At 44.0% G+C, this 20,741-nt stretch overlaps 1 protein-coding gene across 1 annotated transcript in view; it reads left to right on the top strand.

Annotated features, from left to right (window-relative positions):
- Positions 1-1,220: 1,220 nt before the first annotated feature.
- LOC126484839 (uncharacterized) overlaps positions 1,221-20,741 on the top strand; it is a 31,126-nt gene continuing 11,605 nt past the window's right edge. Inside the window, exons 1-5 of the mRNA XM_050108434.1 lie at positions 1,221-1,431; positions 12,046-12,381; positions 15,050-15,385; positions 17,536-17,871; positions 20,296-20,661. Coding sequence (XP_049964391.1) covers positions 1,221-1,431; positions 12,046-12,381; positions 15,050-15,385; positions 17,536-17,871; positions 20,296-20,661 — 1,585 coding nt within the window. The remainder of the gene's footprint in view (positions 1,432-12,045; positions 12,382-15,049; positions 15,386-17,535; positions 17,872-20,295; positions 20,662-20,741) is intronic.

The following is a 20,741-nucleotide window of genomic DNA, read 5'->3' as shown; positions in this document are numbered from 1 at the left end:
AGTTAGCTGGACCACTTGCCTTGCCAGTGGTGTCAAAATTGAATGCGCCGGCAAAACTGCTGCCCCGTATCATCGCCGTGTCGACACACGCGTAAGTCACAGCATAAACCATATCATTATTATTATACGTGACTGTTCTCGAGAAAGCTTGGCTTCCACTCCACGTGAAACGAAATCCAATGAGGTTCCAGCAAAAGCGGAAGAATACATATTGTGATGTTTACATCAGGGTTGTTCTCAGGATGCGCGCAATGTAGTTAATACACCACTCATCTCTAATGCGTTCTGACTCACATACTCACTCCCAGAGCAATCGCACCTGAATTGCAGTAGTTAACTGCTACGTCCATCACAGCTTTCTTCACTCGAAAAAAATCGTAATCTATATTACTCATGGATTAGTAATATGTAATTGCTAATAATCTAATAATCATAAAAATTGTCTCATAACCGAATCTGTGCATTTTTTAAATCCCATCGCAATGGTGAACATTTTTTGTGTCCTGACCCGTGAGGTATACTTATTTTATCAGCGTTATATATATGTGGGTACCTCATCGTAGCATCAGCGGAAGAAACGTGTAAACCAAGACAACACTGTCCGGTTCGTCTCCACATCTGCTAAGCGTTGCTTCCTCGGTGCGATGCTACTGAAAATTACCTTTCAGGGGATTTTAGCAATTCGTCAGTAAGGCTGTGGAGAAATCAGTCTGCGTGGGTCTGTGATGCTTCAAGTAGCCAAGCCGTTCACCTAACTCTCGCTTGAATAGGACGTCTAAGAAGGTAACCTCGTTTCCTCCTCCATTTCCGCCATAAATTCATATTAAATTATAAGTGGTTCAAATGGAAGCACAAAAGAGGACAGCTGCGGCAGATGTGGGTGCTGTCGCCGCGACCTATCGTAAGGAAGCGGCGGTTGGGTCGTCCGGGAATACCAGCGACCTAACCATCAGGCTCAGGGAGTAATCTCAGCCCGCTACGTGACGGCGGAAATCCTGCAGGACCGGATCCGGGCGTTCGCCTGGCGCCGCCGGAGCCTGCAAAATGCAGAGCGGGGAATCGGCAAATGGCGCCAGCCGCTCAAAAAGCGAACGGTCAATAAACGGGAAATATGGCGGTGTCAGTGACCGGGCAAAAGCCGGCGGCACGAAGCGAGCTATAAGAGCGGCTGCCGCCCGGCCTGGGGTGCACTCAGACACGGACACAGACAAGAGATCGCCATGCTCCAGACGCGCTCTGCGGTCTTGCTCGCGGTGTTGGTGGCGGCCGCGACGGCGGCGCCGGCGGAGGACGCGGCGCTCTACTCCAGCAAGTACGACAGCGTCGACCTGGACAAGGTGCTGGCCAGCGACCGCCTGCTCAACAGCTACTTCCAGTGCCTCATCTCCGACGCCGACGACCGCTGCACCGCGGACGCCAAGTATCTCAAAGGTACGTCTCCTTCATCTTCATTCATTTGTGATACGAACGCCATCAGTTACAATTTTATTCGTGTTTCATTAAATTACACGTTGCATTTTGGACCCTGTGGGTTCAACTTCAGGTGCAAATCGTCTAACACTTACCATGCATTTTCTTTTTATTATAATGTTAGATGTTAAGTGTTGTGTCGGTAGCTGGGCCGACACCGTGAAGTTGAGATTGCTGAAAATGAACTCTAGACTAACGCTGTAGCCGATAGGGCACGCACGGCTAAAGCAGACGGGCGTGAAGTCTGGAACATGAGAACTTATAAATGAATAAGAAGAAAAGTATGTAGATGCTTATTACTTATCTTTTTATTAGTCCTTGGAATACATCTCTCTTGAATACTCGTAAGCTATAGGCACTGATACAAATGGCGCCTTGCTAGTTCGTAGCCATTAACTTAGCTGATGGCTATTCTGTCTCTCGGCTAATGAGAGAGAAAGGCTTCGTACATCTGGTCGGTAGCTAGGTTCTCGTACAACTGGGCTGTAGCTAGGTTCTCGTACAACTGGGGTGAGTCTCTCTCGTATCACGAGACCTGCCTTGGTGGTGGCGCTAGGTCTGCGATCACAGTGGCGACACGCGGGTCCGACATGTACTACATGGACCGCGGCCGATTTAAGCTACCACCTAGCAAGTGTGGTGTCTGGCGGTGACACCACATTCCTCCCCCGCAAATCGGCGAACGGTCGTGTGATAAGGCTTCCGCCCGCCGTGGGGAGGACCACATGTTGACGTATGCGAGGAGGTGGGGAGCCTAACAACAGGCGAGGCTGTGCCACCCGCACCCGGCCATTCGGTCCGAGGGGAGCTAGGAAACGCCTGCAAAACTAGTCCAGGGTGCACGTCAACATGCGGTGTATGCGCCCGTAAAGAGAGAGGAGGGACCGAAGGGTCAACCTCCATAGCGTCGGGGTAGCCGACGCGCGATGACGTCATGTGGTCCGGAGCGGTCGGGAGTTCCATGGCGGAGGACAGCTGGTCACGGGAAGCGATCGGCGGCGCGTGACCCTGGGAGGCGCTTGGCGGCTGCAACGAAGCGTCGAATGCGGGCGGCGCCGGCGGCTGCTGCTGCTGCTGCTGCGGCGGCGGCGGCGCGTCGCCATGGGGCAAAATGGAAGGCATCGTCGGTAACACCTGCGGATGAGGCGAGCCAGTAGATGGGTCCCCAGGGCGCTGACCGGACGGCACCGTCGCTGAAAGCAGACGGGGAGCGGCAGAACCCGAGCGACGACAGAGGCGCAGCTGATTGAGATGCCTACGCACCTCACCAGAGGCCCCCAAAACCAAATACATCGCGCGGCCGAGGCAGCGAAGAATGCGCCCTGCGAGCCAACGCCGTGAACCTCGATAGTTGCGATAAAATACAACGTCGCCTGGAGCAAAAGCAGGAGTCTGCCGCTGCACAGGAACCTGATGCGGCGGATGCAGCAAAGACATCAAGGTGCGATGAGGACGACCGTGGAGCAACTCAGCCGGCGAGCGACCATCTCGGGGCTGAGAGCGATACGAAGACAAAAAGAGCAACAATGCGTCCTCCCGAGAATGCGACTCTTCAATTTCAACATCTGTGACTTGAAAGTCCGGACCAATCGTTCAGCGGCACCGTTGGACTGAGGCGAAAACGGCGCGGATGTCAGATGTTGAATACCATTGGCCTGGCAGAATGACTGAAATTCTGCGGACATGAATTGTGGGCCATTGTCGGAAACAATAGTCTGCGGAAGACCTTCAATGCAAAAGATAGCAGACAACGCTTGGATGGTGGCGGAGGACGTCGTGGAAGACATCCGGACAACAAAAGGAAAATTACTGAAGGCATCGACCAGAACCAACCATCGAGCATTCCAGAATGGACCAGCAAAATCAATGTGCAAGCGTTGCCAAGGGGAAGTGGCTTTTGGCCACGCAAAGACTTTCCGCGGCGGTGCGGACTGTTGTTCGGCACACGCCGGGCACGAAGAACACATATTCGTAATCGCAGCATCGATTCCGAACCAAGTACAGTGCTGACGAGCAAGTTGTTTCGTTCGCACTATACCCCAATGTCCTTGGTGAAGAAGCCGTAAAACAGAGGACTGTAACGAACGTGGGACCACGACTCTGGACTGATCATTATCAGAACGCAACAACAAAACACCACGTCGAACAAAAAGTCTCTCCTTGTGAGCAAAAAATCGGCGAACCAACGGATCCTCGATCCGAGACTTTGACAAAGGCCATTGCGTAGCAACAAAACGTAAAACAGTAGCAAGGACAGGGTCAGCAGCTGTGGCTGTAGCGACACGACGAAAATCAATCGGAAACGATTCGACCACTTCATCGGTTTCCGAATCAATGAACATGCAAGCAAGTTCGGAAGAATCGAATGCTTTATCCTCAGCAACAGGCAAACGGGACAACGCATCGGCGTTTCCGTGCTTAGCAGTGGACCGATACAAGATATCGTAGCGGTACTGCGAGAGGAAAATAGACCAGCGAATGAATTTCTGCGCTGTACGTGGAGGTACAGGCTTGGTCGGATGAAAAAGCGATGTCAAAGGTTTGTGGTCTGTGATGATGGTAAAGTGACGACCATACAAGAAATCATGGAACTTAGTAACACCAAACACAAGAGCCAAAGCTTCTTTCTCTATCTGTGAATAATTTCTTTGCGCAGACGAGAGCAATTTGGACGCAAAGGCAATAGGGCGATCATGGGAGCCAACTTTGTGCGCAAGCACAGCACCGATCCCGAAATCCGATGCATCTACCATCAACAAAAGGGGTTTCTGGGGATCGAATGGCGTAAGGCAAGTATTAGAAAGCAACGCCGATTTCAACTGGCGAAAGGCGCGTTCACATTCCGTCGTCCAGACGAACGGAACACCTGTACGGCGTACGTGATGAAGCGGAGCTGAAAGAGAAGAGGCATTGCGCACATTCACTCACACCTTGTGATTCTACATTGTTCAATGTTCTTGCGACCTCCTGACGCAATGCGTGGGGAACATTGCGCGCTCTGAAAAATTTCGGTTGCGCGTTGACCTTCAGTTCTAAATGTGCTTCATAGTTTTTAGCGCAACCTAAGCCCGGTGCAAAAATGTCTGCAAATTCGTCACACAGCCGAGAAACACTGTCCGTAGGCACAGTCTGATTCACTGATAGGACCTGATTTACAATAGACATGTTAAACAACTGAAATAAATCTAGACCAAACAAATTCACAGCAGAAGAAGAACGAAGAACGTAAAATGACACAAGTTTTGTTTGTCCCTTGTATGTTGCAAGAAGGCTGCACTGTCCTAACACAGGAATTTTCTGTCCGGAATATGTAGTTAGCTTAACATTTGCGGAACGCAACGGAGGTTTGCCCAGTTGTTTGTACGTGTCGTGATTGAGCAATGAAACTGCAGCTCCGGTATCGAGCTGGAATGGTATCACTTTGCCTTCAAAGTCTAAGTCCACAAAAAGTTTATTGTCCTGCTGACGACAAGAGCGACTGTTTTGTGCAATGTGAATAGACACTGGTACAGAATCACTTGCTAATTGACGTGATTTCCGGCGACGTCGACGCACAGTTTGTGTGGGACGATCACAGTCACTGTTAGAGAAAGTGTCACTGGACGAAGCGGAATTAATGACATGAATGTCCATAGGCGAAGGTCCACGAGCCTGAGTGTCCGTGGTTCGATTCCGGCGCGAAGCAAAGGGCCTGGAATGATTGTGATTGTCTGATCTGAGCTTTTTCTGGCAAACACTTTGAACATGTCCTTTCTTATTGCAGAAAAAGCAAATAGCTTGGCGTGACGGGCAATGTTCACGCGAATGTCTAGTAGCACACCGCGGGCATGATTTCACTGCATTTGTGTGCTGGCGCGGCACACCTGGCTTAGCACGCGGCGGTCGCTGTGTCGACGTGCGCAAGGCCCGGTTACCGGGCCGCGCAGCGCGTCCAGCGGGCCGGTTAATGTTACACACGGCTGGCGAAGTTTCAAAAGATTCCTGAGCACAGTCAAGTGTGTCCTGTCTATCCAATATGTCTATCACTTGTTGAAGGGAGGGATTAACTAGTTTCAAAATTTGCTCCCGTATGCGAACATCAGAAACGTTCTGTGCAATTGCATCACGCACCATTGTATCTGAATAAGAAAGACCACAGTCACATTCAAGGGCACAGTCCCTAGTAAGTCCTTGCACGTTGCTACCCACTCCCTATTAGTTTGACCGGCCGTACGTTTTGTACGAAAGAACGTATACCGTTTTGCAACCACATTAACTGTTTCTTTGAAATAGGCATCTAATGCAGACAAAATTTCCTCGTAGGACAGAGTTGCTACGTCGCGTCGGGGAAACAACTTCACTATCACACGGTATGTGGACACACCGACACAAGAAAGCAAAAACGGCTGCCGCTCATTACCTTGAATTCTGTAGGCAGCGAGGTGAAAGTTGAACTGGCGAGACCACTCGTGCCACGTCTCATCGGCTGCCACGTATGGTCGAAAGGGAGGTGCAACAGCGTTTAGTGGCAGCGGTAGCGAAGAAGCGGCGGCGGCCGCATCGGTTTGAATGGTACGTTGACCCTGGACGAGCTGTCCAAGGGCATCCAGTAACGCCTGCGTCTGCTGATTCTGCAAGCGATAAAATTCGGACAGTACATCTGGAGAATGTGGCGAAGCCATGACACAATTAAATGTAAGCAATCAGAACACTTTAAATCGTCGCCAATGTTGTAAACGAATTAATACAAACTCTTTTGCTCGTCGCCAATAAATGTTGTGTCGGTAGCTGGGCCGACACCGTGAAGTTGAGATTGCTGAAAATGAACTCTAGACTAACGCTGTAGCCGATAGGGCACGCACGGCTAAAGCAGACGGGCGTGAAGTCTGGAACATGAGAACTTATAAATGAATAAGAAGAAAAGTATGTAGATGCTTATTACTTATCTTTTTATTAGTCCTTGGAATACATCTCTCTTGAATACTCGTAAGCTATAGGCACTGATACAAATGGCGCCTTGCTAGTTCGTAGCCATTAACTTAGCTGATGGCTATTCTGTCTCTCGGCTAATGAGAGAGAAAGGCTTCGTACATCTGGTCGGTAGCTAGGTTCTCGTACAACTGGGCTGTAGCTAGGTTCTCGTACAACTGGGGTGAGTCTCTCTCGTATCACGAGACCTGCCTTGGTGGTGGCGCTAGGTCTGCGATCACAGTGGCGACACGCGGGTCCGACATGTACTACATGGACCGCGGCCGATTTAAGCTACCACCTAGCAAGTGTGGTGTCTGGCGGTGACACCACATTAAGTTTCGACATTTCCACAGTGTACGATGGTTTCTTCACGTTATCGTCGCATATCACTTCGCTCGAGGTGCATACTTGTTTACAAGTGTTTATAAGCACGTCGCAGATGTAGTTTAACCTGATGTCATCAAACATGAAGTTTATCACATAGTGTCAGAGATCTGACTTTTAAGAATTTGATCTATGAAAGGAATAAATTAAAATTAAGTCTTTAAAATTACTAATGTAACTATGACTAGTGAAATCTGTTTGTTTATTTAACATAGATTCAGGCTTTTTATTTTGAATAGGTATATTTACAATTGTTCTAATAGAACTTGGGTCCTACCATCGGATTATTGCACAGCATGTGCTAGAAACCAAACACGTGATCAACAAGATCAATGTGTTAGTACTATAAAATGAAGCCAATGGTACTACACAAAATCTGTTAGAACAACTGGAAATATATCTCCACAGAGACGAAAAGCCTGAATCTGTGTTAAATAAACAAACTGATTTCACTATCCATAGTCATTTTAGCAAATTTATAGACCTATTTTAAATGGGTATATTAACTTTTTAAAATTCAGATCTCTCTTTGTGTGTGATAAACTTCATCTTTGATCACATCAGGTTAAATTAATTCTATGCTTTTAAACATTTGTAAACTAATGTGCGCATCGAGGGACGTGATGTGCAACGACAGTATGAATACATCAACGTATTCTTACTTCTAAAGGTTAAATGTGTTTCTTTTTTGTTGTTCTGCAAGTGTTTCATTGTTTCATCCACTGTTTCTCACAATTTCCGCTCTCGATTCACGAGATACGAAACCTAACGCTAAACTTTCTTATAGCAGGAAAATGCATTTCACCTCAGTCAAGAGCAAATGTAGATTACGTATTTGACGATTTACACCTGCAGATGGACCTTCAGAGCCCGCAGTGAATCGTGTAATTTTTTAAAAAAAAAAAAGACCAGAAGAAAGTTATGACTGAGGGCGTTCTCTTGAAGCTTGTTGCGCGTAGAATAAATCACCTTCACAGCTGCAAAATATGGATAACATTAAACTGCTCGTAATTTACAAGAATATCCTAGTAAAAATCAAACAACTTAAGTTAGATTTTAATCTCCACCATCATCGTCAAAATAGTCCCTTGTGCGCAACGCTTCCAGCAATTTTTCTATTGCTGTAAATGCATTCCTTCAAGTCTCGTATTTGAAGCGTGTTCACTAATGTTTCCGACTGCAGTGACTTTCTGCTATGGATTTAAAACTTCGTCTTTCCAACTTGAATATCATTTTCTAGAATAGGAAAAATTTGCCTGACCCTACATCAGGCGAGTAGAATCGATGAAGCTTTGTTCTCCATTCTCTTAGAATGTTAGCGCGTAGCATCTTCCCTCAGTCTCCTCAAAACATAGCAGCAGAACTTACCTGTGACCGACTAGTCAAATGGAAGAAAGTACTGAAGGACAAATCCATCATTATCAAGCAAAGATTCGTTAGCATCGACATGATGATGCTGCGAACCTGGCGCATTTTATCGGACTGCAGAGAGGATGATGTCTTCCACTGTACAGTCTGCTGTCTTGCTTCAGGGGGATAACCGTACATCAATGATTCTTCGGCAGTTACGACCTACGACAGGGAATATGGATCGTCTCGAATAGTTGTTCGCAGTTCAGTGCGCATCTGCACCTCATCGTTTCACTGAGTGGTGTTCAAAAGACGAGGAACAAAATTCCTTGCATTTAGGTTCAGTTCATCAGCTCGAATGCTTTGCCGTATCTAGTACGAAATTCCAACGATTTCACATGTGTCATGGATTGTCTATTTTCTGCCCTAGTGGATCACTTCACACACTTTCGCGATAATGTCTTAAGTCGTGCATGACAATCGGTCGGAGTGTTTGTTGTTCTCCACAGAATGTTGGTCATCTAAAACTCGCTTAAGATTGTTCAAATGTTTTCAGAATGTGGTGCCCCAGAACTTGTAAATATTTGTCGAACGTTATGATTACTGCCAAGAGCTACTGAAAAATTGCTTTGTTGAAAACCCAGTTTCGGTCCACGGATCGTCATGAGGTTCATAAAAGCATTTACTTACAACATTGCACTGGAGGTATGAAATCAGTGGCGTCACATAATAGAACTCTTGAAATCATCAGTGTTGGAATTCGTAGCACATGATGTATTAGCTTTGTGAGAACATCGCTTTACTGCCTACTTTGTGCGGTAGGTTATGTTGATTACTAGTGCTTTTACTTATGTAGTTTTATTCTGTATGCAGATATGACCTGAAGATACCTCCAGGTTATGAAACCGCTAGTCATACGTGAACACAAAATAAACAGCTATTGCGGATTTGTACTTTCACTCAGTTTTAACACAGGCTATTTTACCATCTCTGACTTTAAATTGTTTGATTGTCTTTCGCAGTACAAATTTTTCAGTTGAGGTTGCCCGACCTGTTAGGTTATTTGTGCAATACGAATTAGATCGCTAATCATAAAACGTGTCTGTGGCTTCACTCAATCATGCTATATCAAAAATCAGCTGTAAGGCTACGAATTGACAATTCTAAATTATAATTACATCGTTCGTAGCGTTAATGCTGACTGTTGATATAGCATGAATGAGTGCATTGTCTGGCACATTTTATGGCAAGCAATGTAATTTATATAACTATGCGAAAACATTGACGAATTCCTGAATTTTATAATCTGACGCCATTGATTTTGTATCGCTTAGTACTATGTAGTAAGCGATTTTATGAGCGTGATGATGATACGTCGACCGAAATTGTTCACTAAAGAATTTTTATCAAGAGGTCTTGGAGGTAATCATGCCGTTCTTCACTCAAGTGTTCTTTCTTGACGCTCAACAAAAGCGTCCCTTAGCATGCTGTGAGGTTTAGCGGTAGTTTTTGGGGAGCTCAAAACGGAACTTAACACACTTCATTTGTTCTTCAAGTCAGCTATTCAGAAGTTCGTAGGACATGGCGTAAAAATATCTGGAATAAAACAACTTCCAGACGAAGCAATCAATAATGACCTTACCTGGAAGACCGGTAGTTGACTAGAACAACTAGAGGCTCCTTGCGATGCAAGTTTGTTTAATGATTGTTTGGGGGCAATATTCTAATTCTCGGTAATCTTGGACAGGGCTTCAGATAGTGATTTTTTCACCATAGTCTATTTTCCAGCTCAGTCACTTATAATTTGTACAAGAAATTACCGGTTTCGGTCATCGAGGGCTAACATCATATCGTAAGAATGGAAGCAACAGTCATTCGCAAACACTTAGGATAGCACAGAGTCAGTAACTAAACCGGATTTCTCATTGTTTGCGAGTCAACTACTACTTCCTTCTCAACGTCTGAAGAAGTTTGGTGACGTTTGAAACCAGCAACGTCTGGTACAAGTTATGAGTAACTGTGCAGAAAAATTAACCATTTTCTTTTCGAAAAACATTTCAAAAACCCTCGAAGCCTCCAGTACGATCGAAATGTCGTTCATTAGATTTCTTGGAAGAATCAAAAGGAACTGTAGCTCATCTGTATCAGCGACCACGAACAGAACACTTGCCAGACCTGTTTGTAAGTAGTGTTCGAGTCAGACTGAGTCAGATATGTCAGGCTGAACGAAGACTTTGAAGCAGTTCAGAGGTGTTCTGACTCGTGACTGGTGCTTTTTATCAACACGCGAGTGGTGCGCACATGCTCCGTGAACGCAAATGGGAATACATGGAGCGTAGAAGGCATACTTTTCTCGAAATATTACTGAAAAATTTCAGAGAATTTGCTGCAGCCTACAGATCAGTCCTATCGCCAGTAACAAACATCTCTCATAACCGCCCACGAAGATAAGGTAAGAGATATCATGGCTCTTATGGAGATATATAGACACTCCGTTTTTCTCCCTCCATTAGCAATTGGAATCGGCAAGGGAATGACTAAAAGTTGTACGAAGTACCCTCCGCCATGCACTATATAGTGACTTGCGGCATCTCTATGTAAATTTAGATGTAAGACCTAACAATGTTGGCCTCTCTGTTTTCATCATGAACACACAAGTATTACGCATCTATTCGGCAGATGTGCGTGCAGGGTGAGAAAAGTTAAGTGACAGATCACCAGTGCTCGATCATGTTTTTGAGCTGAGAAACAAGAAGCACATGGAAATTAATTCTCCCTGTTACCCTAATTAGTTTTAAGACTGTATAGTGTTAAGATTCGCTTCACACAAGTACGTTTTCGTGTGCAACGGTGTTAGTGTTTCCTTGTAAAGCAAACGCTTGCATGGTACTCGTTGCTGACATCGCAAATAAACGCTACACTCTAGCTCTTCGCTTTTCGACTACATTTTAATTGGAGTGAGTGTATGACGGGGTTGGTGGTTATCAGTCTTCTGCTTGGCATGATTCAGCGCGCCAGTCTCTTGATCTCAGAGTAGCATTTACGAGGTTATTAGCTCTTCATATTCCCTTCTCTTTCTTCTGCTAGTGTGTTTGACGTTTATGGCTCCCTACAGCGACCTGCAAGCTATACTATGAAGTCCTAACATATGTTTTATTATCATATCGCTTCTTCTATTTAGTGTTTCTCGGCATTCATTTTCTCGCTATTCTGTGTCGAAACAAACTCATTTCTTATCAGTCTTTGTACTGCCGAATATTCCCTTAGATTACATTTATGGCACTTCAGTTTCTTCATGCATTGAGATACAATACTGGTAAAGTCACGTATTTGGGGTTCATTCCCATTCTATCATAGTAACCTTACTTTACCTCCAAATCTCTTTTGAAAAGTAAATTGCATAATTGTATTGCCAGCTGTTTAATAAAGTTACCCTTATTACTTTTGAATCACTGTCTTACTGGAAATTAAATACTTTTGAATCACTGTCTTACTGGAAATTAAACCGAAAAATCGGAATTCTTGACTTTTCTGTTTGTATCTCGCTCAGGCAACGTACCCAAATCTACTAACAGAAGTAAGGTTTGATCCTTTACAATCACGGGGATGCTCCTCAGTCCGATTAATTACATTCTTATTATCTCTGACCTACAAAGTAATTGTAACTCCTAGTTGCTGTGGATTAAACGCGTATATGTTACGGTTTTTCATGCAAAAGGCATCAGTGTTAAGTTTTTCTTAGGCAACCTTCTCTCTTGAAAATTTTGGTTACTCTAAGGCTTTACCTCCTATTGTAGAAACTCATGTAAGATTTTATGCCAAATGCTGGGAGAGAATTTGATCACGTATGCATTGTACTTATGTGGTATACATCAACTTACTTTCTTGCAGAGGTAATACCGGACGCACTCACCAATGAATGTAATCGGTGCCGTCCGAACCAAAAGGAAGGAGCCGAGAAGGTCATAAAGTTCCTTATTAACAACAAACCAGACATGTGGGAGAAACTGGAGGCGAAGTACGACCCACAGGGGGTATACAAGAAGAGGTACCAGAACGAGTTTGAGAGAGTCAAGGGGGGGAAGGACCAGGAGCCGTACTCCAGCAAGTACGACAATGTGAACCTGGACGAGGTGCTGGCCAGCGAGCGACTCCTCAACAACTACTTCGAGTGCCTCATCGCCGACACAGAAGAGCGCTGCACGGCGGATGCCAAGTACCTCAAGGGTGAGTACTTTTGTACATTATCTGTCTGCTGCAAGACGTGGCAAATGATACCACTGATGGGAAAGAAAGATGATGAATTCACGAAAAGGCTATCGTACGAGTACTCTTCTGGAATAATACGTAGACTAACTGACAGATTAATGTCAACGAGAAAGAAAACGGTGGACAGCACTTCTTCAAAAAATCTTCGCAACCTTCGAAAATTCTGCACCCTGTAAAATCTGATCCATTCAGCAAAGTGGTTGCCTTCTACTTATTATGTTCGGGTTTACATATCGCTCCATTATTGGTACTAGCAGTGCCTTAAGTGGTAGTAAAAGTCCTTACGACGTTTGCCTTGAAGAATCGCATCATTTGCTAGCTTGTTTTATACTTGATAATGATACTCCCTTTGTAGCGAAATGTTTCAGTATTCAAACTTTCGCTGCCTCTTCTCGTCTTTAACTTCGAAAGTGCACGTCTGGCACCGACAAACGTTTCACACATACGTCCTATAGGAGCCAACAAAGTGTGATATTAATGCCAAGAGTATGCATCATTTGTCCTTCACGGCAATAGTTTCCATTTTATTTCTTAACTTTAACACTGAGCAGTTCGGGAATGACGGCTTAAATTTTTTGTTGCCTTGCGAACAGTTTATTGCACAATTTCTAAAACTGCAGAACACACCTGGTGGACAGACACACATATGCATGACTCTTACTTGGGAAGAGCTCAACTGATTCTAATTTTCCACAACTTCCATAAGTACCTTCAGGTAAATGGCGGCATGATTACTTCTAAAAGTACACGTCAACAAAGTCCAAAAGTATTACTAGTTTTGATCTTTTATATCATCTTTTCCTGTGCTTTATTACCGATTTCATGAAAGATCTAGGATGCTAATATGAAGTAAACAAAATGTTCTCCTACGTTCTAATCTTTTTTCTCTGACGACAGAGGGAACTAGTCAAACACAGATGCTACTGCACATGGGTTTATCTGTGCATACTGTAGGGAACTATGGTGCAGTGATTCAAAAGTTCTTTAGAGAAAATTTTCTCACTATTTTCACATCACAAGCACGTGCATCAAATCACATACACACACACATATTGAACTCTCCTCTTAGAAAAATTTACGAATTACTGTGCTGGTAAACCCCTTACGTTATTTGATTTTCAAACAGTTGAGCAAAACTGAACGTACTCAGACTTTTCTCTCTTTACTTATTCTGATCATCACTAAATTGACACAGTATTTTTAGCGCAACGCAATCTGACTTTCAATAATCCCTACAAAAGAATGGCCGTGAATAACAATAACGTATACCTTTCTTGAATCACTTACCTCACCACAGTCTTTGTTACACGAACTACTGCAATACAGCGAGCGCCAATACTGCCAGCTAAATAAAAGATTCTAAGCACTAACTACTGATAGGCATAGTTAGCAAATGAAAGATTTTGATAGAGAACAAACAATGTATTTACCTTAATAATATTCAAAAGTCATAATATATATATATCAGTTCATGATATCCAGTAAATTTACTCTTTCTGATGGAAGCACGTCCAGATTGTCCGCTCTCAAAATTCTGCCATCTCTCTCGCCACATCCACCACTGCTGGCGGCTCACCTCGAACTGCGTAACGCTACACGCTGTTCACATCCGACTGCCCAACACTACCATAGCAAATATTCCAACAATGCAAACCAGCCAGAGACTTCACACAGCACAGTCAGTGATTTTCACATAGAGCGCTACGTGGCGTTACCAACATAAAAACCTAAACAGCCTACTTACAGTATACGCAGACGCACGCACAAACACGCAAACACAGTGGTAGCCTTGGCTGCAAACTCTTCCATAATGCGTTTTCCCTTCAGTGCTCTCATATAATCTCTTCCCTGCTTGTGACGTCACATGTCTCTCTGATTTATATTTATTTTATGACATTAAACAAAATAACTTTGTGTAATACTATATATCTTATTAAATTCAATGTAAGTGACACGTCAGTTAAATCAAAACCTGATTTCTAATATTACTTAGCTTGAGCATGTATCGTAAATCTATTATTATTGCTTGCCCTCACTTCATGAATGAAATGACCGCAACAAAAAAAAAAAAAATTACGATCGATTACTGGTGAGCCGACACAGCGCTCCGGAGCCCATCCTCGAACAATATATGGAATCAGAAGGTAACCGTAGCCATACAACCATTTCCCGTCCTTTGGCGTGTAAAATTAACGCAGTAGAGTGCACCGTAGTAACTATGCTTATAGGCGCTACAGTCTGGAACCGCACGACCGCTACGGTCGCAGGTTCGAATCCTGCCTCGGGCATGGATGTGTGTGATGTCCTTAGGTTAGTTAGGTTTAAGTAGTTCTAAGTTCTAGGGGACTTATGACCACAGCAGTTGGGTCCCATAGTGCTCAGAGCCACTTGAACCATTTGAACTATGCTTATACTGCAGAACCTAGAAATGACAGATGAGTCCATGCATGTAACCTATGTGGGAAATGTGAAAATTTTGAAACGGCGAGAGCAAATTAATAACTACTGTAAATTATGAATACTCTGTTCGTAACGTATCAAAATTAGGTAATCATTGAACTGTTTGCACCATGTGAAAGAAATACCTGTCATCAGATTACAAAATTCGGTCACTTTTCTATTGTAGAAGTGATACCGGACGCACTGACCAACGGCTGCAGCCGCTGTCGCCCAAACCAACGTGAGGGAGCCGACAAGGTGATCAAGTTCCTTATCAAGAACAAGCCGGACATGTGGAACAAACTGGAGGCCAAGTATGATCCCGAGGGCGTGTACACGAAGAAGTACCAGAAGGAGTACGAGATGGCCAAAGGAGAGGGGAACAATGAACCGTACTCGAGCAAGTACGACAACGTCAACCTGGACGAGGTTCTGGCCAGCGAGCGCCTCCTCAACAGCTACTTCGAGTGCCTCATGGCCAACACTGAGAACCGCTGCACTGCCGATGCCAAGTACCTCAAGGGTAAGTCTAATGCTACCAACGCCCTACTTCAGTGTACCATCAAAAGAGACAGTAATCTTCTAACTCATGAGGTGTATTCTCTCAGATTGCGTGAAAATTTTCAAACTCGCTCTCCAAAGTCATTTGTAGCGGAATGCTTCTGTGCACTCTCTATCGTCCTTAAATTTCCGGCCTTAGCGTGTTATGCTGTCGGTTGCGTTAACGACTTGTTTGTTTGTTGCTGACACGTGCTATTGACAGGTGTCAGACCTCCTAGACCACGCCTAATCAACTACGTACCTGTTTTCTTCTGCACAGTAGTGTATAACACAAAATGCGTTCGCAGGAACGCGTCAGTTTTAACTTTCTCGAGTTTGATGAAACTGTTAGATGGAGGAAGGCGTCAGTAATATGGATCAAGAAAGAGACGAAGAATACGACGATTTTACAATAGCCAGTGATCATAGTTCCGCTATCGAATAGGAGGATCATTCGGAGAAAGAACTTCAGGACAGTTGTGGCGGAGATCTGCATGCTTCCCCAATAAAACAGTTACAGTGTTAGTTAAAATCAAACATTTTCTGAGTAGTGATAATAAAAATGTAGCTCCCAGCAACGAACGTAAACTTGGCAGACTTCCTTATTTCTAAGTGCAAATTTAAACCCTATAATTTAATTTTACGTTTCATTTTATTTGCTTCAGAGACAGCATAGTTTCTCAGAACGTAAAATTCCGTTCTCTAGCCGTCCATTTATGTCTACTATTTAAAAAAAAAGACTCACACAAAAGTACGGGATTTTCTGTGATAAATAGAAAAATGCTGCAAGCTTTACTTAGTGCTATAAGAAAAACGAGAAGTATTTAAACAACACCTATCATAAATTAAGAATTTATAATGACTTTTGCATTAAATCTCAGTTTACACTTAGGAGTCCCAGAGAGTAAGATAGAAATCTATAGTCGACGTTGTTATGTTGGAATAATTGCATTCTCGGCAGTTTTTTTTAAATTATTATAGTTGAGGGCGTCAGAGATTTTGGTAACAAAAGTCGGTAATTATATATACGAACCCGTTAAACTAATTTTTTCATTCCATCATGTGCATAACATCATCTTCAACCGAAACACAAAAACTTTGGTAGTATTAATATTGAATAGAAAAAAATTTATGCCTTTCACGAGCTATCTCACCAAGAACATAAGGAATTGCGGTAACAAAAGACTGAACTGTATGCAGACTTACTTAATTATTAAAGTTGAGGGCATCAGAGAATTTGGTAACAAAAGACGGTAATTATATATACGAACCCGTTAAACTAATTTTTTCATTCCATCATGTGCATAACATCATCTTCAACCGAAACAAAAACTTTGATAGTATTAATATTGAATAGAAAAAATCTATGCCTTTCACGAGCGATCTCACCAAGAACATAAGGAATTGCGGTAACAAAAGACTGAATTGTATGTAGACTTACTGGCACTTCCATAGGCTTGTGACAATTGATCATATTTCTTAACTGTCAAATTCGTGTGGGTCATTGAAAAGGGTTTCGTCGCGCCCTATCGGTTTCAAAACTATTTCTTCCACTCTGGAGCGGAATTTATACCAGTTTGCAACTCACTAGCAGTAGATTGAAACGATTGACAGGTGCGGGACTCAAACGTGAAGCCTTGTGATTCACGGGCAGAGCTCTCACCGTCTGAACTATTAAGGCACAGTTCACGATCTTCTCTCGCTACTTTATTTCTGCTAGTACATCTCTCCTTCCCTCCAAATTTCACGGAAGTTCACTAAGGGGTTCTCCTGAACATAGTTAAGTGGCCACAAGGTGAAACGCTCTCTCCAAAATAAGTCTATTTGAGACGGCTAGACACATTTATGTCTCGGTTCTCCCAAAATATCATTCATTACAACAATTTGAGGCGTCTTCGAATTTTGGCGCTCTGTTGAATTTAAACTGAAGAACACATCGAAAGGTTTGCTTCCCTTCACTTTCCACCTTGATCAAATCATTAATTATAAATGATCTTAAAAACATCAGTGATCGTGTCACAGATGGTAATATTCCAAATAACGAATGACACATGACGAATGCGACACTTCTGCCTTATGTGTCAGTCTACTCTATTAGCAGTGCGATAATTCATTAACTAATTCTGTCTGCAGAGGTCATCCCAGATGCGCTCACAAACGGGTGCAGCCGATGCAAGCCTAACCAGCGTGAGGGTGCCGAGAAAGTGATCCGGTTCCTCGTGAAGAACAAGCCCGACATGTGGAACAAACTGGAAGCCAAATACGACCCTGAAGGCATCTACAAGAAGAGTTACCAGAGTGAATACGAGAGGGTCAAGAGCGGAAAGGACGAGGAGCCGTACTCCAGCAAGTACGACAACGTGAACCTGGACGAGGTGCTGGCCAGCGAGCGACTCCTCAACAGCTACTTCGAGTGCCTCATCGCCAACACAGAAGAGCGCTGCACGGCAGACGCCAAGTACCTCAAGGGTGAGTAAGCTAGGCAGGTGCCCAGTACTCCTCTACTGGGTTAAGTCAGTAGTCTAAGCAGGACTCCAAATCGCTTAGCTCGTTGCCGGAACTGACCTAATGCCCCAATAAATAGTTCAAATGGCTCTGAGCGCTATGGGACTTAACATCTGACGTCATCAGTCCCCTAGAACTTAGGACTACTTAAACCTAACTAACCTAAGGACATCACACACATCCATGCCCGAGGCAGGATTCGAACCTGCGACCGTAGCGGTCGCGTGGTTCCAGACTAAAGCACCTAGAACCGCTCGGCCTCTCTGGCCGGCGCCAATAAATAGTCACTTCTAACCTGAATGAAGTACACATTGCGTAGAAAAAGTGAAATGGATACTTTCGCCTTGTTTCAGACTCTCACACGTTTGAAGTTGCCACTAACGCAGTGACTGGTTGCCACTAAATATCTATAATACGCTATAGTGTCTACCTTTGTTCTTCTCGTATGCCTGTAAAAATTAGTCGATTTTCCAGACAAAAACCCCACTCTCTAACTGAGTTTATATCGCAGTGGAACTTCCTGGTAAATTGAAACTGAATACTGCCGGCCGAAGTGGCCGCGCGGTTCTGGCGCTGCAGTCTGGAACCGCGAGACCGCTACGGTCGCAGGTTCGAATCCTGCCTCGGGCATGGATGTGTGTGATGTCTTTAGGTTAGTTAGGTTTAACTAGTTCTAAGTTCTAGGGGACTAATGACCTCAGCAGTTGAGTCCCATAGTGCTCAGAACCATTTGAACCATTTTTTTTGAAACTGAATACTGTGATTACATTTGCTTTTCGAGAGGTTGGGTTGATTTAAAACATCTTCTTTCCAACTTGAATATCATTTTCGAGAACAGGAAAAATTTGCCTGGCCCTTTATCAGGCTGGTAGAATCCCCTGCGTGCCCTCCAAGGAGACTCTTGTCTCTTGACAGAGAATGACTTCTCATTCCGAGAGACACTCGGCCCTCACCCGTGTCAGCCACCTGAGACGTTGCCCTTTCTCCATTACTAGGACCTGTGAGTTGGATTCTACAGTCGCAGGTTCGAATCCTGCCTCGGGCATGGATGTGTGTGATGTCCTTTGGTTAGTTCGGTATAAGTAGTTATAAGTCTAGGGGACTGATGTCCTCATATATTAAATCCCATAGTGCTCAGACCCATTTGAATTATTTTTTTGAGTTGGATTTTCCTTAGATTGAGAATGAGACCACAAGGCATTCCTCGTACATCCAGAATACTTTTTTCTTTATCCTGCCAGACTGAACGGTACAATAGCTGTCTATTGCGATTCGAACCGATTTGCCATTGAGATATACATAGTAATGAGATACTGCTGCTTTAATATTGTGTATTTTATTTTCCAGTCAAGCGAATAGAGTCGGCTGTTTGAGGTCCCTCACATTATAGAGTTTCGGTTCCTTTCGGTTAAATATCAGATAATCTGGTAATGGATAGACGGGTTTCCCTGTTAGGAATAAATGTACGCTGATTATCGGTTCGTATCTTTGTATTACAACCAAGGGAAAGCACCCAAAAGCCTTAATCGAAATTAGGTATATGCAAAAACAATTAATTCATTTCCTTCGCTATAGCTGTGTTACGACACATGTGCATGTGTACGTATCGTTCTGTCTTGTAGCTACAAAATGCAGTTCACAGAATACCCATCTACGTTCAAGTGAGGGACACACCGAGCGAGGTGGCGCAGTGGTTAGCACACTGGACTCGCATTCGGGAGGACGACGGTTCAATCCCGCGTCCGGCCATCCTGATTTAGGTTTTCCGTGATTTCCCTAGATCACTTCAGGCAAATGCCGGGATGGTTCCTTTGAAAGGGCACGGCCGATTTCCTTCCCCATCCTTCCCTAACCCGAGCTTGCGCTCAGTCTCTAATGACCTCGTTGTCGACGGGACGTTAAGCACTAATCTCCTCCTCCCTCCAAGTGAGGGACATAAATTCTGTTAGATATAACTGGTGTTTTATATAGCGTCTCTTCAAAAGATTTATTTCATTGTACTTTCTCTGGCTCATGTTATTTTTTTGGTGTGAGTGTAATACCTCTAGATTTAAGGAAAATAAATTGTGATCGCACCACTGCTACGGAGCAAAGTCATTCATCGGTCTCTCCATTGTTTCATGTTACGGGCTAAAAAAGTCCCTCTGCTTTATTGTGATAAGCATATACGGAATGTTATTTCACCAACGTTTCTTTAAAAAAATTAGTAGATAAAATAAGTATAATACAATTCAAATTGGTTGTAGAATTGTAAGTTATTTGCAATACAACAAAATAGATTTTATTAGTTTCTGTCAAGAACACTAGTTACTAACAGGAAACAACGAAATTTTGATACCGTATTACAATGACGCGTGTTAATAAGTATTTCCGTTGCTGAAATTTCAGGGGTCATCCCAGATGCTCTGACGAACGGATGCAGTCGCTGCCGCCCCAACCAGAGAGACGGTGCCGACAAGGTCATCAGATTCCTCATCAAGAACAAGCCGGATATGTGGAAGAAACTGGAGGCCAAGTACGACCCCGAGGGTGTGTACGGGAAGAAGTACCAGAGCGAGTACGAGAGGGTCAAGCGGGGGGAGGCACCCATTGAGAGGAGCAAGACTGGCCAGGACAATGAGCCTTACTCCAGCAAGTACGACAACGTCAATCTGGACGAGGTGCTGAAGAGCGACCGCCTTCTCAGCAACTACTTCCAGTGCCTCATGGACGAAAACGAAGAACGCTGCACTGCTGACGCTAAGTACCTCAAGGGTGAGTCAGCAAATTCGTTCTAATTACAGAATCTCACAATGGGACGTACTTAGTCATAGCTGGTACCGAAAACTGTCCAG

Source organism: Schistocerca serialis, chromosome 6 (assembly GCF_023864345.2).
Source record: "Schistocerca serialis cubense isolate TAMUIC-IGC-003099 chromosome 6, iqSchSeri2.2, whole genome shotgun sequence".
Classification (NCBI taxonomy): Eukaryota; Metazoa; Arthropoda; class Insecta; order Orthoptera; family Acrididae; genus Schistocerca; species Schistocerca serialis.
Note: the sequence above shows the minus strand (reverse complement) of the source record. Positions and strands in the feature narration are given on the sequence as shown.